Below are 14,397 nucleotides of genomic sequence, written 5' to 3' on the forward strand. Positions count from 1 at the left end.
CTCCTTGTACCCCCACAGGGATGTGGCCTGTCTGAAGGAGAACTTGTGCAAGCTGTGAATCAAACTTTCTTTGTTGCTAGCTCTAATTCCCCTTTCTTGCCTTTGCAGGTTTTGTTGCCAGCTGCTAGTTTATTGCAATTGATGGATGTTAGAAAAAACTGCTGTGACTTTCTTCAGTCCCAGCTGCATCCCACGAACTGCCTTGGAATCCGAGCTTTTGCCGATGTGCACGCATGCACTGAGCTGCTGCAGCAGGCAAATGCCTATGCAGGTGAGGAAAAGGTTGTCGGTTTGTCAAGTTAAACCTATTTCCAGATACAATGACTTCGAGGCTGAGCAAGACCAGCACATCTTGGTTGGTCTCTTTGTTCTTCCAGCATTAGAACAGGGAAGCGAGTACTTTACTGGGTTGTTGACTTGAAGCTTTCTGTGATGCTGCAAATTGTGAAACGTGTTTGGTAACAGGGAATGCCTAAGGAGGTCAAAACCCCTGTTTATCTGGATCCCAGCCCACAAAACAGTTCCTCTGCATGTTCCTAGTAAGCTCTCTGGCTGCATGCTCAACAGTGCAGTGTTGGTGTGCTGGTGTCCTCCCTGTGTACACTGCCACGTGAGAGCAGTAGGCTGTGCTGAGGGCTTTGTGCATTCCAGCAGTAAATGGCACTTGGTGAAATTAGATCTTGTGGGTGGGAGTGGGAACGCTCAGCTGAAATTGTAATGCATTTGTGGCCTCTGACCCATGGAGCAATGGCCGCTTACGCCAAGGGTGGATAGGCTCTTATTTCCTTGAGAGTGAGTGTGTTGGGTTGCTTTAAGTTGGGTTGCTTTAAGTGGTTTCCAGCATTCCTCCTCTATATTTTAAATGTAAAGCTGTTCCAAGCGGCCCAATGCTCTTAGCTCACCAGACTTTTCCAGTCTTTTCTGGCAGAGTAGCCCTTGGCCTCTGTTTGAGAGAAGCTGATCGTTTTCTCTAATCAGTTTGGTTTTCTGCTTTTCTATCTATTTGTATAGGGGGGGATACACCTGCTGTCTCCCAGAGCCACCTGCTCTGTCCTAAAGCATTTTCCTTAGTATGGTTTTGTCCTTAATGGGACCATAAGTAGGCTCAGTGGGAATAAAAATGTGCCCATTGAGTCCTTCCCTATTCTCCTGCAAATAAAAGTCAAACCTTTTCAGCTGCTCTGGCTGTATTATCCCCTGGAGGAAAAGGTACCCTGTAAGGAATGGTTAATTGTGTAAAGGCTTGCTTGTAATATCTCATTATCCATGCTTCCAGGCCCTGTTTAATCTGTAACCCAACAAGCAATGCATTCACTGTATATTTATTTCATTGTTTGGCAATTAGAAAGTCTGCTTTGTTGTTTTATTTGCATTCATAAGTCCCAGTTAGTACAACAGCCCATGTAATGTTAATGGAACTCCATTAATAAAAATGCCGTTAAAATTCCTTTCACCATGTTGTTTATGTAACAGCGTTAAACCAAGACAGAAATCCCCAAGCTCAAGAGTCCACGCATGCATGAGCTCAGCTACTTGAGAAGTGCTTAGTTCTGGCCAGTGGATAACTTTAGGAGGTGGAGGAGCCTTCTTGAAGCCCGCACAAGTTACTTTATTAAAATCAGTAAATATTTTTACTTGCTTCCAACTCATAACAAGAGATCGGATATCTTTCTACTGCCAGATGCCAGTCCAGGATGAATAGGAGATTGTGTCCAGAAGTCAGAGTGCATCCGTCTTAGTGTGTGGGGAGCATTTCCTGCTTCTCAAGTATTTAAAGCCAGAAGAGTTCATTAGATCTTATAGATGATTTCTACTGTAACAGAGTATTAGACTGTATCCAGATACTGCTATTTTTAGTCAGAGCCTTTGGCGTAGCCCTGATGGTTTGGTTCTCATTAGACCAAGTAGGGTCCATGGTTGGGGAAGCCCAAATGCCCTCTTCAGCACCAGATTGGTGAGGTGCGATCTCCAGGGAGCTCCTCTCTGGAAGTTATGCTAGCTTGTGTCCCTGTGGTGTGGCTTTTTTAGCAAACAAAATGCTTTTCAGAGGTGAAAACTAGAGACACATCTTGTTGCGGAAGGAGCTCTTTGAATATATGCATCTGAGCTTCTCAAAACCAAAGGGTTTAGGGCTTGAAAAAAGCTCCTTCAGATCAAGTGTCCGAGATTCATGTTTCTGTATTTCAGTCAAAGATAAATGGGGCTTGGCAAGTGGCAGGTGAGATAAAATTGGCATGATTTGTAACAAATACTTGCAAAACTAAAATTGTCTGCAGCTGGCTAACAATGTTTTCGATCTAAAAATTCTTTTCTAGAAAGTAATTCTTTCCTGGTGCCCACTCGCTAAATGAAAAGCTCGACAGATCCGATGTTCCTTTTTTAGATCAGTATGGCAACTGGTCACAAGTCTCCCAGTTTGGGATTATAAGTAATGATGTGAATTGATGTATTTCGATTTTTCTAGTGGCTTCCAGAGTTACAGCGCAGAGATATTTGGAGGCAAAAAGCGAAAATAATAAACTTTTACAGTTGCAGACTAAGTGACAAGAGGCAAGGCGGCTGGGAAAGATAGGTTCTGGGGGTCTGGAACAGGGGAAAGGTTAAGTTTGTACATTTTAGGGTAAGAATTTAAAAGTGGGATCATCATCTCTGTCCTCTCTTTCCATTTGTATGCATGGGTTGAGAGTCCCCCCTTGCCCATCTCTGTGTGTCCCGTTGCACATACAGATCCACCTGGATGCCCTGGGATCGCTCACTGTTTCCTGCTAAGCATACACACCAAACTGGGCTTTCCTTTGTATACCTGCAAATATCAGGGAACCTTGCTGGAGTCTCTCATCCAGGTGTTGAGCAGATCTGATTCTGTCTAACTTGTTCAAGTGGGCAAGAATCAAATCTCGAGGTGGTCAGGTTATTTACTACTTTAGAAAGACATTGGTGCTTTTCACAGTTGCCCCTTTCAATCACGTTTGCCACTGGAAGGTACTTGTTGGCTTTGCTGCAGAAAGTTAAGTTCCCATTTAGTGTCATTTATGAAAGTGTCTCATGGGACTTGTGTTACTTGAAATAACATCAAATTTCTTTAATCTGCTCTGAGACTGTTTTGTGTTTCTGTTCCGCCATGCAGTCACGGTGTGTTGTCTGTCTCGGGTGCTCAGAGTTGTAAGAACAGCAGTTCTCTGAATGCTATAATCCTTCCAGTGACTTAAAGCATGGATTTCATTATAATTTTCTGTTCCCCCTTTTCATTTGTTGAACAGAGCAGCACTTCCCTGAGGTGATGCTAGGAGAAGAATTTCTTAGCCTTAGTCTGGACCAGGTTTGCAGTTTAATATCAAGTGACAAGCTCACAGTCTCCTCTGAAGAAAAGGTACAGTAAATTGTATAGCAACAGTGAATGTAAGAATGCTGGAATGTTTCTAGATCTTGCATTGGGAACTGTTCTCATGTTTTGATCTTTAGGGGCTGTTTTCCAACAGAGATCATGTGGAAAGGAAAATTAAAAATAATGCAAATCCTAAAAACACATAAAGATGACCTTCACTTGCTTGTTCTTTGTAGGATGTAATGATTCACAGATCCATATCTCTTCCAAAAGCCCTGGGGGACAGAAACACATACCTTCCCTCTCTGGAAAGCTAAGACCTTCCCATCTGCTCTTGGTGTAAAGCTCATATAACCTGCCATAAAACCTCAAATCCAGGTGAATTTCATTAGGCCAGTGAAGACTATGGGCTTCTGGTGCACAGCAGACAAAGCACCTAAAGGAGGCTCGCAACCAAAAAGGAAGCAGAGAAACACTATTTTACTATCATCAGTATTTTTCGTGGAAGAGGGGAAAAAAGACACTGGTTAATATTGTTTCGTGGTTGAAATATTCAGCACGTTTTGTGTGGCTGTTGCCCTGGGAAGGAGGTTGACCAGTGGTTATGGCACTTGGTCAACACCAGATCTAGTGCCTTCCTCTGGTGTGGGCTTCTTGCAGGACCTGCAGCAGGTTTCTGGGAAGTGTTATGTGCCTGGAGTCCTTCAGCTCACCTCCAAATTATCGCTATGGGGAGATGAATGCTTATAGGAGGCTACAGGATTGAGGCTTGAGGATTGTGCGGCTCATAACTTCAGGACCTGTGTTGAATGGCTGCATTTTGGAGTGGTGGGGCTGAACCTGGGTGTGCTTAGTTCTGCTGGTCGGTCCTGAGCTGGTCAGTCTGTGTCCAGGTGTGTGCACCCATCCTTCTCAGTCCCCCTGGGCTGCAGACATGTGGGTACTTGGGCCAATACCGACAGTGAAGCTTGCCAGAAGACCTGTACCACGTGAGGTGTGAATGCAGCGTTGCCTCGTTCAGATCCTGAGCCAGCAAACTTGGAGGCTTTGGGAGTGCATTTCTGCAGGCGTGGGGCTAGTGTGGGCGTCTGGGTGCTTGGTGCCATGCAGGCAGGGCCAAAAAGGGTAAAAACAAATGATGTGACCTCGCAGCAGAATCACTTTGTTTGAGCCAAGCAGTCTGCAAAGGGAAGTGCAAGTTTAGTAACCAATTTTTTTCCAGTCCTGTGCAGCATTGTTAAAAAGCTTTTATTGGCTTTGCGCCCAGAGAAATCGAAGTACTCCCTCCCTCATTTGAGCTTTATACGATCAAAACCAGTGTTTCTTTAGGTGATTGTAAAAGTTGAGAATGCGAGGCAGTGGAAGGAAATATAAGCATAAGCTGTACATTCAACAGATACGAATAACAGGAGAGAGGCAGAGAATGGGATTGGAACATAAACATGAAATATGTGCTGGAGTCCAAAATAGTGCTGAAAATTGAGGACAGAATCTCGTAGGCTGCTGTTTTGTATTAGCTTCATGTCAGACAAGCAGTTTTCCTGACCTTTGTTCTTCCTATCTGCTCATGGGTGTGATATACACATACATATACACATATAAAGGTTTTTTTAACAACATATATGCATGTGCCTGTATCTATGCATACCTACATAACTGTGTATGCATGTGCACATGTGATGGATAGATAATTCTTTTTTTTTTAAGCAATAAATGTTTTTAAGCAATAAATGATGTAAGTAGGCAAATACTTTAATAATCTGAGAGCTGAGTTGTCACAGCCAGATTTCATGAGGGGTTCCTGTTCTTACCATGTGTCATACGTGTGCTGCAGACTGAGAGCCAGAGCATGGCCATCTCTGGATCATTGGGAAGTGTTGTAGCTGAGTCCTTCCTGAGCCAGCAGGTAACAAGGCCAGGGAGGGAATTATTGCCCTTATAATGCTTCACTCCGATGTGTGTGTGCCCAAGAGCTTGGGTGTTCTCCTCTTCCGCTGCCACCTCCTGACTAAGACCAATTGGCCTAATAAAATATAGTCTTTACCTCCACAAATTTTGGCATACGTGTATCTACAGGCTGTCATGATTGCAAAAACTGTCTGTTATCACTGAAATCTTTCTTAATTGTAAAATGCTGGCAATGTTTCCCCTTTATTCAAAGATTATCCTCTCCTCCCCTTGCTGTTGCCAGCCTCTGCAGTTACACAGGCCCTTTTGGCCTAGGGCAAAGGTTTATTTTGGTCCCTGCCTGCTCTTTTTGCTATAGCTGAGTACTTTGAAGGCAGTTTTATGAACGCTTTCTGTACCTGACCTAATTGGCTCTTTCATTACAACAGTGTGTGTGCAAGCAAGGTAAAAAACATAAAAAAATGATGTTTATTCATATTTACTAATGATGTGTGAAATAAGGGGCTTCCAGCCCTTGAGGAAGGGCTCCTGCCAACTCGGAACAATGATGAAAGAAATTAAAAGGGCTGGGATTTTTTGCATTGGGCATTTCACACAGACTCGTTGTCTTGTCCTGCTAACATGCAGTACAACCTGATACACAGTTTGGTCCTTACTCCTGGGAGTATCTAACAACTGGATTTTGGGCTGAAGAGACCGTGAAAACATTTGGGCTTGCTCTTTGCTTAAGTAGTGTGCAGAAAAGGGATATTCCATGCTTCTGTTCCATAAAGTGAGAAATCTGCCTCTCCTAAGGTCAGGACTGCTCCTACAGTCAGGCGAGTGCCAGCCACTAACCTGGCCCATGCCTCTGCTCTAAATAAAGCTGTGTGGGTAATCGCTTCTTTTCATCACACCTCAGCAGCGAGTCGTGCATGGCTGGGAAAAAACCATCTCCTTGAGTCTACATTGGGCACAGTGTGCGGAGCTGGTGTAGAAGGTGGGAATGGCAGTCATGGAAACAGATGTGGCCTTCAGAGATATTGCTGACTTGGATTAAGATTTCTTCTCCCCCCCATTAAGAATCTGAGCCAATGGAAGTGCCAGAATCTGGCTTTTTTAAAATGTCTGTTATTTTCAGAGTAGGCACAGCAGGGTAGCGACAGTTTATGCTTAACAATGAGTCGGTCTCCAGCACCAAGGAAACAGTTTATTCCTCATGAACATTTGCTTTACCTTCCTTTAAGACCTATTCACTGTCATATTGGCCTGTAGTTGGGTATTTCCCAGCCCTGTGACCTGTTCTGTAGCTCAGCATTTGTGCAGAAGAGGTTAATGAAAGGCACATTTGTTGGCTAAACATTTGCTTTATGCTTGTTCCTTGTTCATTTGCAATTAAAACTCTCACAACAGCCTGGTTTCAGCTTTAAATGCCTTGTAGCCAAAGTGAAATTATTTGTTTATTTCTTTTAATTTTCAAATACTTAAAGGTTCTGTAATAGTGATTTTCCTCTGGGTTTGCTGGGGTTTGAATGCATGGCTCCCCATTGTGTTGCTTAAAAATCCCCACTGCAGCATCCTGAATTCCAAACAGTTCAGCAAAACATTTGTTGGCATAGGAAATGAGACTGGCGCTGTAGTGCTTTTTTTAAGTACAAAGCTTAGCCAAAGAGGAGGAAACCCCTTTCCATTCTGCCTTTCCTTTGTGGGAGGACGTGTCTGCCAGTGTCTTCTGCAAATACGTTTGCCTGCAACAATTGGGGACTGAGAAATGGTGCCCTCAGTTCTGGTTAATTTTGTCAAATTAGTGACCTTGGACCCAACAGAATGGTTTCCTGGGGAGTGGTGGGAGGGATGGGAAGAAAGAAAAAATTATCTGTGCAAATTGGGTTGACCATTTGGTGACCCTGGAAAGCTGAAAGCCAGGGCATGTGCGGAGTGTGCTGGCCGGCAGCGCCTTCCAGGGCAGGCACAGGACAGCCGGGGGCTGTAGGAGAGGGCTGTGTTCCTGGGTAGCGAGAGCACTAGGGGATTTTTGCCTGTAGATGCGAGTTAAGGGTCAGGGTTTAATTCTGACTCCATGAGGAAACTCCACTGCGAGGATCCAGATCCTGCTGTGCACCATCCAAGACTGCAGCAGCCCCTCTCCTTTCCTTGCTGGCTGTTTCAGGAAGCCTCCCAGTGACATTTTCAGGCCTTTCTTCTGGGAGGAGTGAGGCTCACGGTTATATAAGCAAATGCATATATGCATGCCAGGAACCCCCGCAGGACTCTTCTGCCTGCATCTGTCGTGCAGGGCTCTGCATAGCTCCTGCTGCACAGGGTTGCTTTGTGCCCAGTTTGTCATTCAGTCGAAGTTTTGGATTTGGGAGTAAAATTAGATTTGGGTTCAGACCAGAAAGTCCAGGGTGCTCTTGATTGCTTGCAGAAGTATCTGGATATTTTTAGCTGTGAAACACGTGCATGGCTGCAGACAGAGGTTTTCCTGCACGTGTCATGGTGTGTCCTGAAGACTGCTTGGGTTTTGGGGCGAGGTGGGCAGAACTGGTGCTGTGTTTAAATATGATGGTGAACGTTGTGACTTAGTGTGTGGCCAGACTCCTTCAGGAGGGGCGATCTCTGTTACCAGGAGGCTGATTTAATGAATAATGTCTAGTGCAAATGTCAGTAGGCTAATTAAGTTTCCTGGCTGCCTTCCAGTACTGATGTCCAAGAGGTATAAGATTGACCTGGACACACGCTTAGCTTTGAGAGCGATACAGCACATCTAGATGTGAAGCTGCTTATTAATATGCGTGGTCAGCTCCCCTCGTTGCTGCTGTGGTGCTTGTGCTCTGTGGATAGTGACGACTTTTTCATCTGTTTGATAAAGATCTTGCACCTCCTTCCTTCAGTACTCTAAAATCACAGTGTTCCTGAGTTTGGGTAGGTGACTGCTCAAGCCAGTTTTCTCTTCTCTATTTAATTGTTCTTTATCCTTGTAGGTCTTTGAAGCGGTTATTTCTTGGATAAATTATGAGAAGGAATCTCGCTTAGAGCACATGGCTAAACTGATGGAGCATGTTCGCCTGCCCCTTTTGCCCAGAGATTATCTTGTACAGGTTAGTCTGCAAATAAGTAATTAATACTTGCACTTAAGCTGCTGGTATCTCGTTGATGAATGGCTTGGCTGTTTGTCTGAGATGGCTTATTCGACACGTCACGGAGTCTGTAAAGAGAGATCTCGTGGAAGGTGTCCCTGCCCATAGTAAGGGGCTGAAACTAGATGATTTTTAAGGTTCCTTCTGACACAAACAATTCCATTCTAGTCTAGTCTAAAAATTAGTGGTCTCTTAAATGAACGTGCCTGCTCAGAAACCTTCTTGTAAATGTGACCTCAGCAGTGCCAAGAGCAGAGCTCCTGCCCTTCTTGCTAGATGTGTTTAGAAGTTAATATCTTGGGATTTTTTTAAATCCTGAAAATACCCAGGTGGTGGTGGTATAAACTTGTACAGTTTTTTTTTTCCTAGAGCACAGGTAAATTTAGCTTCTTGAAAACACTTCATGTGTGACAATTTTGGCCTACGATGTGTTCTGTGAATAGAGATGAGTCTGTGACTGGCAGGTGAGATGCTGTCTGACTTAGAGATTGTTCTTGACAAGTTAATGCCTGGGACCTGGGCCTTGTTAATGAGCTAAGAATCTCCGAGGGAAGAGGTTGATATATGGGCTCTTTAACTACTATTCTTTTATCATGTGTCTAAAAAAAACAGTTGAAATAAAATTGGTATTCACAAGCTGAACTCACCATATATCTTTTTTTTTTCTCTCAAATATGTCTTCTGTTAAGAAAAAAAATATTAACTCTCCTTAAAAAAAAATCTAACGAATAAAAGTAATCACTTCTTTTGTACCCAGACTCCTGGTGAGTTCTCCTCTGCTGAGTTAAGTGTCTGGCAGATGGTGATAAAACTGAGGGAGCACTGCTGTTCATGAGTGATACTGGGAGAAAGTGAGGAGCTTGGATGTTATGGGATGTGTTTCTCTGGAAGTCTGTGTCTGTCTTCTGCATATTTTTTTTTACACTGGTTCTTTGGAAAAGAAATTCCAGATTTCCTGTTCTTTCTACAAATCTCCTTGTGACCTGTGCCACCAAGTACTTCAGTTTAAATGATCTTTCGTGTGTGTGCATGTTCTCAGACAGTTGAAGAAGAAGCTTTAATCAAGAATAACAACACCTGTAAAGATTTCCTTATCGAAGCCATGAAATATCATTTGCTTCCTCTGGATCAAAGGCAACTGATAAAGAATCCCAGAACAAAGCCAAGGACTCCTGTTAGCCTGCCAAAGGTAAGCAGAGTTTGTCACTTTATGTCACCTCACACTGTACTACTGGTGGCATTTTGTCTTTGAAAGGAGCTTGTGTAATTGCCACATTACTTCTCACAAACTCCATGATCGTCCTTCAAAGTATTTTATTACCTCTTCTAGTATTGCCTATACCCACCAAGGATACATAATTAGGTTGGATAAACTTAAATAAACTCTTACGAGAAACAGTCTCTCTCCTCCCAGGGGCAAGGGTCTGCTCTTGAAATGTTTTGTCAGCCACAAGTGTTTTTGTGAACAGCTGTTGCTCCTGGAGTTGTGGCTTGAGAATCACTGACCCGTGGAGGAGCAGCAGCTGCCTGCGGTGCTCAGGGGGTTGGCTGGGGTTTCTGCTGGCTTGTAGCACTGCCTTGGAGCTCTGCTGAGGAGGGTCATGGTAGGTGTCTTTCCTTTTCCTGTCTCATAATCAGAAGCCAGGAAAGCAGGAAGCAGCAGGACCCAGACCCATGAGCAGGAAGCCCAAAGTGAAATTCAATAGAATCAAAGCAACTACTGAATAAATCATCCTTATTACTCCCCACATTTCTCCTGATGCTCTGGCCACCACTTTCTCCGTGAAGAAAAATTGTGATCTTCCCACCTGCAGGCACTGAGATGAAGTTGGTAGAACATAGCTTTGAGGATATCATGGAGGGCTGCTGTGACCCTTGTTCAAGGACTAAAGCAGTTAAAGATAAAATGAGCAGTGAACCATTGAGTTCTATAGCATGACCTATGACTATGAAACCAAATTTGCTGCAGGTCTCTCCTCCTTTCTTTTTAACTGTAAAGAAAGGGGAGAAGGTGATGATCTTCCAACAATCCTGTTACTGAGAAACTTTCATCTGATCTGTTGGTCCCACTGATGAGGGATTATCGTCTGCTGTGAAATCTCCTAATTCTGTAATCGTGTGAGACTCTGCAGCTTTCCATGGGAGACTGTTACACAACTAGGAGTCAGGCTGCCAATTTAGACTCAATTTGCTTTCTAATGTGACATTCTCATCTTTGTAGATCAAACAGTTCACTATTTTAATACTCTTCCGAGTCTTTAAATAGTCTGTACTTTTAGCTCTGTACTTTTAAAGCAACTGTGATTGGAGTTGAGCTCATTACCCGAGTCACCTTGAGTGACAGTCTTATCCCCTCAGCTACTCACAGCTGCCTTGCAGAGGCTGAAACCTGTTTCCCATCCTCTCTGACTATATTTGAGGCCCCTGTTATCTTGCTTTCAGGTCCTCGGCCTTGTAAAAATTGGATTTCTTGGGTAATGTTTGCTCCTGCCAACTTGCTGTGATAAGTGGAGCAAATCCTCTTGTGATAGCTGTACAGGGATAAAGGCGATGTGTTCAGAACAAAGTGCAGGTCGAGCTGTTTGTAAGTGCAGGTGTTTTAAATGCTTCCTGTTCATGTGTTGGTCTGCAGCGCCCACCTAAGACTTAGCTGTGATGAGCGTCTGCTCACTTTTCCAGCTGGGAATGGAGCGTGGGGTTGGATGGATCTTTAACTTGATCTGACAGAGAGCTTTTTGTGCTCCTGGGATTGCCCTTGATCACCTTCACCTAGATCTTCCCCATCTGTACGGAATTTAGAGTATAATTACTGGATTTGCATCAATACATGTTGCAGCCAAAAGCCTTAATAAAGCTGACAAATCACTTCCTTCAGCAGCCCAGCACCCTGGGTCTTAATAGTCCCGGCGATTTCACTGAGTGTTATCTTCCCTGCAGGTGGCAATACAGCTGTCAGATTTTATTTGCAAAGTGGCATCGATTATTTTTAGCTCCACCGTGGAGATAATGACTAAAGAGTGCTCTGAAAATTACTCTGGGATCTTCTTCACTTAGTACTTCTGCAGCGAGTCTTGTGTATTCCGTGGTGCAACGCGTTTTTGTGTTTCATGGGGAAACAGGGCGGGTTGTTCACCTTGGAAATGGTGAGGAATGATACTGATGCTGCCAAATGTAGCATGCATTAAATTGGAGATAACTTTCCCCGCCCCTGCAGAGGCTTTTAGTAAACCTTCAGCATGTTCTTGGCAGTTACTCTTGACCAGGTTGTGCCAATGGTTTCTTTGCTGAGAGCAGCTGCCTGGCCTGGTGTCTGAGGCTTTCTAGCTCTTGTCTTCTCTCTCCAGGTGATGATTGTGGTGGGTGGGCAGGCGCCCAAAGCCATTCGCAGTGTGGAGTGCTATGATTTTGAGGAGGAGCGGTGGGATCAGGTTGCTGAGCTTCCCTCACGGAGATGCAGAGCAGGTAACAGGAACACTTCCTATAACCTTTTTTGTTTTCCGAGTGTAGCTCTTCAGGGGTGGATGAGTGTCCTCAGTTGTCCCATCAGCCTCCTTCTGTGCCCCCTGCCTCAAGCAGCTCTTTCTTTTTGCCATTCCTTCCTCTTCAGCAGCCCAGGAGGATCCAGTTTTCCTTGCTGGTTTCCTAGTGAAAATCACCACTTTTGGTGCTGAGGAGTGGGGTGATATAGAGCAGATCTGTAAGTTGTGTTCCTCTGAAGAAATCTGAGATGCTTTTGAATGTGGTTTGCCACTTGGTGTCCTCTCTGGCTCAGAAAATGATTCCTTCAGGTGTGAAATCCATCTCTGCCTTGTGTTAACATCTATTTATGTGGATTTCACCTTCCATATGACATGTATGTCTTATCCTACCTGGCGCCAATGCTCTTAACCATTAGAAAACACTAAAGACTTGCCCATGTTTTGTTCTTCCCTGCTGTCTTACACACGTCCTTAAAACCTGTCTCCTCTTTTATCAGGTGTGGTATTTATGGCTGGCAATGTCTATGCTGTCGGGGGCTTTAACGGATCTTTAAGGGTACGGACGGTCGATGTGTACGATGGCGTGAAGGACCAGTGGACGTCCATAGCCAGCATGCAGGAAAGACGAAGCACTTTAGGCGCAGCTGTGCTCAATGATCTCCTGTATGCAGTGGGCGGCTTTGATGGCAGCACTGGTAGGTGGCTGAGCAAAAACCAGACAGTGCCTGACCTGAAAAAGTGTTTTCAGAGACCACTGCAAAGATTGCAGGGCTTTAGTGAGGTTTCTGCATCATTCCTTTCTTATTTTGTAGAGAAAAAGCCAGAAGTGGAGTTTACTGTGTGTTATAATTAACCACATGCACGTTCTGACCCATCAGTAATTGCAGAGAATTTCACCCAATTTTTTTTCTTTAGTGATACGCTTCTTTCAGTCTCCTTCTCTGTACGAATATGCCTTTTCTGGACTGAAAAGGGATTTTTTCCATGTTTTACTTACGTTTTTCATAGCCATATGAATAAAATGCCTGCAAGGCCTCTTATGGCGCATGTGTGCCTGGCATTTATGTTGCCATAACCGCATGTTTAGATTTTCACCTCTGCCCCAGGTCTAGAGCTTTGCCACTTGGTTAAGCCCTAAACCGACTCTTTCAGCTGGTGATGAGCACAATGCAAGAGAGCCTTCAGGAATTTTTAAACCTTTGCATAGACGTTTTGTAATGATTGAAAGAACGTGGGATTTTTGGGCTTGGAATCTGGCTGTGCTCCGCCTTGGTGTCCCAGCACATTGGAGGGACAGCAGTCCAAGAGCGGAGGCTATGGGGTAACAGTTTTTCCAGCTGCTGAAGAAGTGGTGTTGATGCACTGGTCCCAGCCTGAAAGGCAAGGGAATAGAAAATTGGGTTGCAGGAGTGTCGGGGGGGAATTATGGGCTTGGGAGGAGGTGGAAGGCAGATGGAAGTGCAACATCAATCTTTTTTTCTTCTCTTTTTTTTTAATTAGAAAACCTGTGTATCCCCTTTTTAACTAGGTCTGGCATCAGTTGAGGCCTATAGCTATAAAACCAATGAGTGGTTTTTTGTGGCTCCCATGAACACAAGAAGAAGCAGTGTTGGAGTTGGAGTTGTGGAGGGTAAGAAAATCAGCAACCATTTCTATCAAGCAAATATTACTGTGTCAAATGGAAACCTGTTTGGTTAAGTGCAATAGGAGGGAACTGCTGGAATTGTTCTCTAGACTAGTTAGTAAAGATTTATTTTATGTAATTGCTGCAGCTTTTTCCGTTCTCCTCTTTATCTTAGTGAAAAATTGTGTAGCTTTTGAAGAGCCTCAGACCCGTATCAGACCAGCTTGTGCCTCCCATGAATGCTTTTAAGTGTGTGCAGGTTTCTTTGAATCCTTATTCTTCTTGAGTTGCTTGTGGCCTGGAAAAGCAAATAGTATCATGCAGTGTGTGCTGTTTCTATCAGCAGATGCTGTGTGGATGGAGTACCCATCACAGAAAGTCTTCTCAGCAAGAGAAATGGGAGCGTAGTTTGTCCCAGAGCCCCAAGGTGGTGGTTTGGCAGGAATACTAAAACCTGTGTTTATTGACATCAGGCTCGCTGGCATGCACGGCACGATTTGCTCTGGTTTGTAAATGAGCCGGGACTGACAACGGCAACCGCTGCTGCGGCAGCTCAGGAGCGCGAGGCAGGCGAGGTGGGTGGAGAGGGTGCTTGGAGGGATTTGCGGCAGCTCTTGGTACCTACGTGTCAGCACCAAACTTGAGTGAGTTGGAACTGAGCAGCTTGGTTTGGGTCCAGGAGAAAGAGCAGTTTAAGTAGGAGCCTCTTCTTCCTTTAGCAAAATCAGTTCTGAAGCAAGTGAAAGATTTGATTTGACCTTGTCTTTAGCGTGCTGTAGTAGTTCCCCATTAATACAGTTCAGAGCAGCTGCTGGCAGAGGCCTTGTTATGAACCGTGTGCATGGGAGATACGTGAAATGGGTTCATGTACATGGAATGTGTTTATGTGAGAAGCAGGAGGGAGATAAAGTCAGAATAAAGAGCACTGGCTGTGTTAAATTT

At 44.4% G+C, this 14,397-nt stretch overlaps 1 protein-coding gene across 2 annotated transcripts in view; it reads left to right on the forward strand.

The window, feature by feature from the left end:
- Window positions 1–14,397, forward strand: part of KLHL3 (kelch like family member 3) — a 46,560-nt gene that overhangs the window by 26,089 nt on the left and 6,074 nt on the right. For both annotated transcript variants that reach the window (XM_054079735.1, XM_054079736.1), the window contains exons 5-11: window positions 109–271; window positions 3,261–3,370; window positions 8,197–8,313; window positions 9,392–9,541; window positions 11,697–11,814; window positions 12,329–12,526; window positions 13,360–13,461. In XM_054079735.1, the coding sequence (XP_053935710.1) occupies window positions 109–271; window positions 3,261–3,370; window positions 8,197–8,313; window positions 9,392–9,541; window positions 11,697–11,814; window positions 12,329–12,526; window positions 13,360–13,461 (958 nt within the window). The remainder of the gene's footprint in view (window positions 1–108; window positions 272–3,260; window positions 3,371–8,196; window positions 8,314–9,391; window positions 9,542–11,696; window positions 11,815–12,328; window positions 12,527–13,359; window positions 13,462–14,397) is intronic.

The sequence above is a fragment of the Cuculus canorus genome, chromosome 14, assembly GCF_017976375.1.
Source record: "Cuculus canorus isolate bCucCan1 chromosome 14, bCucCan1.pri, whole genome shotgun sequence".
Lineage (NCBI taxonomy): Eukaryota > Metazoa > Chordata > Aves > Cuculiformes > Cuculidae > Cuculus > Cuculus canorus.